Consider the following 7,595-nt stretch of genomic DNA (forward strand, 5'->3'; position numbering starts at 1 on the left):
GTACTCTAGTTCAAATAGGAATCAATACAGAGAAGTCCCCTGGCTTATACAGGAGGGCAAGCTACCTTATCACAAATCCCCCTTTTTCTGAGGAAGACAAAGATTTCATTTAAGTTCCTAATGGAAACCACTCTAAAATCTGGTACTGTGAAGCATATCAATCACTTTATTGAGTAATGTACACAATCAAAATACAGGACAGCAATGGTGACTGTATTGCTGGAAACAAGAAGCCAGTCTTATCTTTGCATTAACAATAGCATAATCATAATGATACAATGCTTTGTGAACTAAATTTTAGCAAATCCAGCTCTACAGTGGTACAAAGTCCTAAGCAGGTTTCGGTTTATTCAGGCTTAGGTAGCACAATAGATGCATTCAATTGGATTTGTTCTTGCTTAGGGCTGGATTCAGGGTCAGGACACCTGGTTCTAGAACCATTCTAGCACTGACCTGCAGTGTATCTGCCCTTCCCTGCTTAATATCCTTTGTCTCATCTATTTAGATAGCACAGAGCTCAAAATGATCTTTGTACCACACTTAGTGCCAATGGGCCCTGCCACTGGCTGGAGTTTGAAGATACTGCTGTAAAATAAGAGCAAAAAAAGAAAAAGGACAGAATTAGCCTTCTGTAATGCAAAGCAGCAATTTGTTCCAGAAATAATTCTGTCTTCTGCTAGAGCCTCTTACTTTCACCTGGCATGTATGAACCAGGGGAAGAAGTAGCACAAAGTCAAACAGCTACTCCTTAATAACGGGGGCTGACAGGTGTGGATGTTCATACTCGGTGGATTCCTACCTGATTGTGAACCAAATGGCATTACCATGCACACAGATATGCAAAGCTTGGTTCAAGTAAGGAGACGGGCAAAACCATTCGTCCATAAAGGACTATGTCTTGTGAGGTGGTCTGAAGAATAGGAAGACTGAAGTCTCTTTGGTCTAAAGTAACATGTTTTTCCTTTCTATTTCCACAAGTGAGACAAATTCCTGGACTTTAGATAAGGATCCCTGAGGGTAATTAGTTTTGGATTCCTCTCCTTTTATCCCTGCTTTGTCCAGTGATTTAGATAATTAATCTATTGATCACACAGTAGATTGCAGATGTGTCTGTGTGTGGGGATTTGTGTTATCTGGACAAAACATGTGGCCTGAAAATGGGCGCGCTCATGGATATCTTTAACTCTCTAAGCCCTTGCCTACATTGCAAAGGTCTTCCAGCAGATTCATGTCAACTGGGTTGGGGGTGTGGAAAGATCACATCCTGTTTTCAGCATAATCATGCAGGCAACCCTCTCACCCCCATGTGGATTAGGTTCTGACAGCAGAAGGAGGTTTCTTTCAGCCAAGCTTCTGTCATTCTGAGCAGAGAATGCTCCTTTTGTGGGCAGAGCTGCATCTGCACCTGGGGGCCTGGCCACTTTAATGTGGCCTCTGTAATTAAAACGGCAGCAGCCCTGTAATGTAGACAGAGCCTCACACTTGAATGATTGCTTCAGTAAGATATGCCACCATGGTATTTGCATGCAGTAGCATTGACAGTGCCTCAGGCTAACACCCACATCCCTCCCACATAGCTTATAGCATGCCTTCAGACAGACCAGAAAGGGGCTCTTCTCTGTTACCAGCAGCATAGCAGAAGTCATTCTTTAAGAGGGATGTAAAATAGCAAAACTAAGATCTTGCAGTTGGACATGGTGCTTGCATAGGGAGCTATGTGGAAGAAGGGATGCAAGCAAGGGTTTAAGATGCTTACAAGCAGATGAAATGTTGGGTAGAGTTGAAGGGTGGATGTAGAGACAAGCACAGTGACATAGGGCTTTAAAGGGTATGAACAGTAGAAAGGGAGGGTGATCCAATCATACAGACATGAGGAAGATAAGCTCTGTCCTATATTGTAAGGTACCATGGAATACCTCCTAATTACTGCATGCATGAATAGGGAGATTCCTTTTTGTGACATGTGAAAGATAAGCTTTTCACCATCCTTATTCCAAAAGGACTAATTAGCATTCACAAGACAGAACTCCCCATTGTTGTTGCTGCAATAAGAGGTGTCAGCCCCTACTCCTTCCTCTGATGTTGACAAGGGCAACAACTAATAACTACAGAGTTTCAAACTCCAGCCTTTAAACATGCTTACTCAAGTTAAACAATAGCATCATGATGAAGCAGAAATATCTGGGAAGCCTTTTAAATCAGGGGTGGGCAAAAAGGAGGCCTGGGGGCCAGATGCGGCCCGCCAAGCCATTCTATCCAGCCTGCGGGGCCCCTAAAAAATTTAGAAAATTAATATTAATCTGCCCTGGGCTGCCTGTCATGTGGCCCTTGATGGCTGGCCAAAACTCAGTAAGTGGCCCTCCACCTGAAATAATTGTCCGCCCCTGTTTAAAATGTTACTCTCCAAAGGAGGCTCATCAGTCCCTTTTAGCAAGAGTGCTTCTTCTGTATCAGGTTTCCTGGTCAGAATGAATACATGACTTGTTTTGAATTGTTTTGGAGGGCTTTCCTGTGTTAAAAAAAAGAGAAATTATTTTAGAATATCCCTTAAACTCTTTGTTTAAAATTATACAAACACACAAGTCATTTGCTGGGAACTAGAAATAGCAGAGTGTATCTGAATGAAAATCTGCTCTAGTGTGTTGAATGGCCAAAAAAGTCAAAGGCCAACCCAAGGCAAACAGCTCTTCAGACTGGCATAATAAAAGCACATCAGCTGCTATGGCCAACAGCATGCAGCAGAGTAATATGGCTTGTGTTGCTTCTGACCACCTCCAACTCCCCAGCTCCAGTGACCAAGAACCAGTCTAGGACTGGGTGGCAACCTTCAGCATAAATGTGGCTTCCACCTTTGGAGCCACAGCAAGATGTCTTCACTAGGCTGCCACTGCACTCCAGGTGTTTGTTTAATGATGCTCAGTAGCACCATGCAGGCAGTTCTGCAGGGGAAGTGAAGAGTGGCTTAACATTGTACATGGAATTTTAGGTGGCAAAATATGATGCATTGCTAGGTTCTCTAAACACTGAGCAACAAGGGGGGGGAAAGCAGCTTTCATAAAATAAACTTTCCTGCTCTCTCAGAATTTTAAAATTGCAAATGAAAGACCCCTTCCTGTCTCTTAGTTAGCAGTCATTTTGTTGATCACCAGCACAAACACAATACGTATTCTTTTGGTTCTTTCTGACTGTGCCCTTCCTTTACCAAAAGTAACTGACTCCACTGGATATACAGTACCTTTGGGTCAGGTGTTGCAACAATATCTGGATCCATGGGGCACTAGGATTCACACAGACTTTCTTGTCCCCCTTCAGTGTGAGTCTGAAATGTAAGGGGATCCTTTTAGTATTGTATAATATTGTTCCCAGGAAAGTCACTGAGCCAGAAGAGCAGTCCTCCAATGCTCTTCTGGGCTCCAGGCTTGTGGCTGTATGGAACTGCAAGCTTCCCCCAACTTTAGCAACAAGCACAATTTCAGCATTCAGTGTCATGCGCTGTTGTTGACACCAAAAGCTGTCTTCATTTTAGGGTTAACTCTCTAATTCAGGTGTTGCCTCTAACCTCCCTCCCATCAACACACACAACCCTTTCATCTGTGGTAGGTGGTGCTCTTAACTCAGGCTAGTTGGGGAAGGGAGAAGAAATGAGAGTCCAGGTCCTGCTTTCAGTCCTGCTGCCAACCTACACACTTTGAAGTGAGAAGGCAGTCTGAATCTGGAGCTCACCGGCTTCTGTGCCTTCCCCAAGACAGATGTTTCTTCTACGGGTTCTTGAGAGAGATTTCCCTGGAGTGCCTCAGCTTATTGTAGGATTTGAAACACCTGCCATAGAAGCAGCAGGGGCACCCAGTAACTGTCAGCAAAGGCATAGCCAAATTGTGGGCAAAGGCATAAAGGGCATTGAATTACCTTGCTTTCAACATGAGTGACCATTAATTAGCTCAAGGGTACAGCTCTGCAAATATACTCAGGTATACACTGAGAAGTAAGGTTTGGTTTTAACTGAATTAGTCTTTAATTTAGTTAAACCAGTGTAGATGTCAGCCACAGGGCAGCTGTCCATTACTCATTTCCCCGTGTGCTGAATCCACCAAGAATGTAGATCTATTACAGCCCAGGATAACAGAATCTGGCAATTTTAGCTGAGGCAAGAAAGTTGTGGGGCTAACCATGGATCAGCCCCTGATAGATGAGGTCCAATGTATTTTAATGCACCTTTCCTTAATCTAGATGTAGCCAAGTGAGGGTCAAAGACAAATTAGTCCAATAACAAATATTATCATATTTTCTCACATACCACACCCCCCCCAAAAAACAAAACAAAACCCAAACAAACAAAAAGCTGTGTCTGCTGGTTACAAGCAAAAGTTAAAGCAAAATCTGCACACGACCTCACAGGAAGCAGGATAATGAGCAGGCAAAAATCCCTAGCTGCTGCTGCTCTGTTACTACAAGGAAACACCTCTTTCTCCATTTTGCCTTTCAAAAACAAGGTGCATATTTTATTCTGGGGTGTGTTGCAGGTGAGAAAATACAGTACCCTGCACCTCAAATCTGTTTTTTTGTAAGGCAAAGAGAAGCAGTTCATACTACTCTAAGGGGAAGTTCTTCCTCTTCTAGTCAAGACAAGGGATGCATAAACAGAGACAGTAGGTTGTCCAAACTCCTCATGTAACTAAATGGTGGGAAGAGAACTTCTTTGCAGAAGCTGATATAATTAGTCTCTGGGCTTTCCACTTACATTATTTCCTTCTTTCTGCAATGAATCCCTGGAGGCATCACATTGATGGAAAGTATGCTTGTAACTCTGATGATATTTGAGGTGTCTTTGAGGCACTTGCATCTGTGGTAAGTGAGAAGGCTTTCCAAAGGCAGACCTGTGTCCAAAAGCATTGAACAAAACATTCACTTTGTCTGTGTGAACTCCCCTCCTATTCAAAAAAAAAAAAAAGCAAAACCAAGCCCTCCAAACACACCATAGTAAAACCCACCATTCTGCACCACTAAACGTGTGTGGGGGGGGGAAGGTTGAGGGGGAGAAAAGCAGTTATAAAAGTAAGTAATGAAAGTAATTTTATGCAGGGCTGGGTGGACGCATGGTATTCCAAAGAGGTGCAGTAGCTGACTCAGGTGCTATCAGTCATACGACTAAGACTTTTACCTAGTCAGCTTAAATGTAAGCTAGTCAACACTTTGATCTTGCATTCTCCATGGGGGTGCAGAAAACCACCTGCAGGGTATAACTTAAAGGACTGGAGGGCAGAGACTTTAAAAGGCAGAAGAAACTGTGAAGGTTTCCTTCACTCCAGATATGATGCTCCTGTAAATAACAAAAGGAAGATCTAGGGACAGAGAAAACAGGCTTGGAAGGGAGTTAAAATTGGGGTTGGCCATGCAAATGCAGAGCCTAAATCCATGTGAATTAGTCTCTGAAGTGCTTAAGGGCATTTGAAAGCAGGGCTTGGGTACTTTTGACATAGTTAATCAGCAGTTCCTAAATCCCTTAGTTGCTTTTAAAATTCTTTCCTACAAACTGGCTCCATTTTTTAACTTCAGTTCTTCTGAGTTGAATTCCTTGTATAATATTTCTTTCTGCTATATTAGACATTTCCTATGTTAAATTATTTAAAGGGTTACTACATGGAAGGTTATAACATCTTGATTAAGCTTATCTTATTTTCAATAGTAAAAATTTTCATTTTAGTGGCTAAAGTACTTAAACACCTTAGTCCTATTACACTTATTTTTCATGGTATTTTAAGTCACTTTTGAAGCTGGAGGTATTTAGAATTTTACCCAGTGGTATCTATTAGTTCTATGTTATACAGAATGACAAAATAAGCTATTACTGTTTTAAGTGTAATTATTTTACAGTAGCAAATCATTTTTCAGTCTTGGGTGCATCTATACTTGCTGATTTAAAGTGTATTAAGGGCACGGGTCTACACGTGCAAGCCCTTAATGTGTCTTAACGCATGTGTAGACATGCTAAGGAATATTTATGCTGTGTATGTCAACTGACCTGGGACTAACTTTAACGTGGTGTGTGGACTGACTTAGGACTAATGCGCCTTAGTGTGTGCACAGGTAGACGCATGCCTAAATTGCCTTACTGCGCATTAAGTTTAGCACGCATAAAAGCATGTGTAGACATGCCCTTAGTGTAGTAGTCACAGAGCATAAAAGGTAATCCCAAGAAAGAAGAAGGAATCTGATTCCACACTTCTGATTTTACAAGGACCTATGAGCACATTTAACTTTATGGAGAGTGGGTAGTGCCTTTGACCTTAATAGGACTATTTGCAATGCAGAAAAACAGACAGGGAATTCCCTTTTGCAGGATCAGAACCAATACTGCTGGTGCCTCAATGTTGCTTTAAGTGTATAAGACCCCTGGTAGATGTTTAACCAGACATTTAATGGTTAATTAGTTAAGAAGTAACCCAGTCGCATGTTCAATTAATGGTGCAGTATAACAGGGAATAAGCCACAAAGCTATTACACAAAATATGTGTACTATATGGCTGGTTCCATTTGTGCCTTAAATTGAAAGTGTGGCCTTCAACAGAACATCTGCCAGGAACCAAAAAGGCTATCTAGACTATCAGTCTTTCAACAAAGTAACTTTTCCTAGTGTTACTAAAGACTCAAGTTTTCTTTATTAACTCCAGTTGACTTTGACAGTAATAAGGATTAATCTTGAACTCTGTGTTTAGTGTTGTTTGGCAAACAATCAAACATGGAGGACAAGTATTATCATGGTGGTGTAATGACAACACACACTTTTATTATGCAGTAGATAATAAAAATGGAAGCGAAGCTTTGACATCAGTTTCCTAGATTTGAAGAGTGCTCCTTGTCTAACATCTCTCCCAGCTACGTGGTTAGTCCAATAAAAGATATGACCTTTCCTCTTGACCTATATGATCTTCCAGATTTTCTTCACCTGAGTAAAGGCTTAGCCTTTTAAATTGCTTGTTCAGAACAAGTAATTTATACAACTCTTTTTAACAAGAGACAAATTCAATCAGAATTGATGGAAATTTTATAAGGGTTTAGGCAAACAAGTTTAATACTGTTTTATGCAATACAGAGAAAAAGACAGATCAGTATAGCTAAGCCAAAATAGTCCAATAGTCACTCCTTGACTAGAGCTACCTAATGAAAGAAGAAAATTATGATGAGGGGGCTGAGAATTAAATATCAATTCTGGCTCCCCACATGAAGAACTACAAAGTTTTTAGAATTTTAGTCATTTTAGAATACTGTTTGGATTATAATTTCAAGGCAGCTAATATTTAAAGTCAGGTCATTAAAACAATTTGGTGTCATATGCCTTATTGGCATTTAATGTTTCAAAAGAAGTCCATGTCATACCTGGTAAGGAAAAAATATTAAAATGAGAAATATTGTAAATGGTTGGACTGTTAAGTACTTTAGCATGTGAGCACACATAACACTTACTGTTTTGCAGAGTACATTAACACAACATAATGTAAAAATATAATGTAATAAATAAAGACTTTAATCCTGCAAACATAGACTGACATTATATCCAGGTACTGCTTTGATGCCATCCATAAGCTGGAACATAGATA

General features: G+C 40.8%; 1 protein-coding gene across 1 annotated transcript in view; it reads right to left on the reverse strand.

The window, feature by feature from the left end:
- Positions 1-2,313: 2,313 nt before the first annotated feature.
- CXCL13 (C-X-C motif chemokine ligand 13) overlaps positions 2,314-7,595 on the reverse strand; it is a 10,981-nt gene continuing 5,699 nt past the window's right edge. The window contains exons 2-4 of the mRNA XM_019516801.1: positions 4,739-4,874; positions 3,236-3,319; positions 2,314-2,509 (exon numbers count right to left, since the gene is read on the reverse strand). Of these exons, the coding sequence (XP_019372346.1) occupies positions 2,464-2,509; positions 3,236-3,319; positions 4,739-4,874 (266 nt within the window). The 3' untranslated portion in view covers positions 2,314-2,463. The remainder of the gene's footprint in view (positions 2,510-3,235; positions 3,320-4,738; positions 4,875-7,595) is intronic.

This window comes from Gavialis gangeticus, unplaced genomic scaffold, assembly GCF_001723915.1.
Source record: "Gavialis gangeticus isolate Ggan-Ray unplaced genomic scaffold, GavGan_comp1, whole genome shotgun sequence".
Taxonomy (NCBI): Eukaryota; Metazoa; Chordata; order Crocodylia; family Gavialidae; genus Gavialis; species Gavialis gangeticus.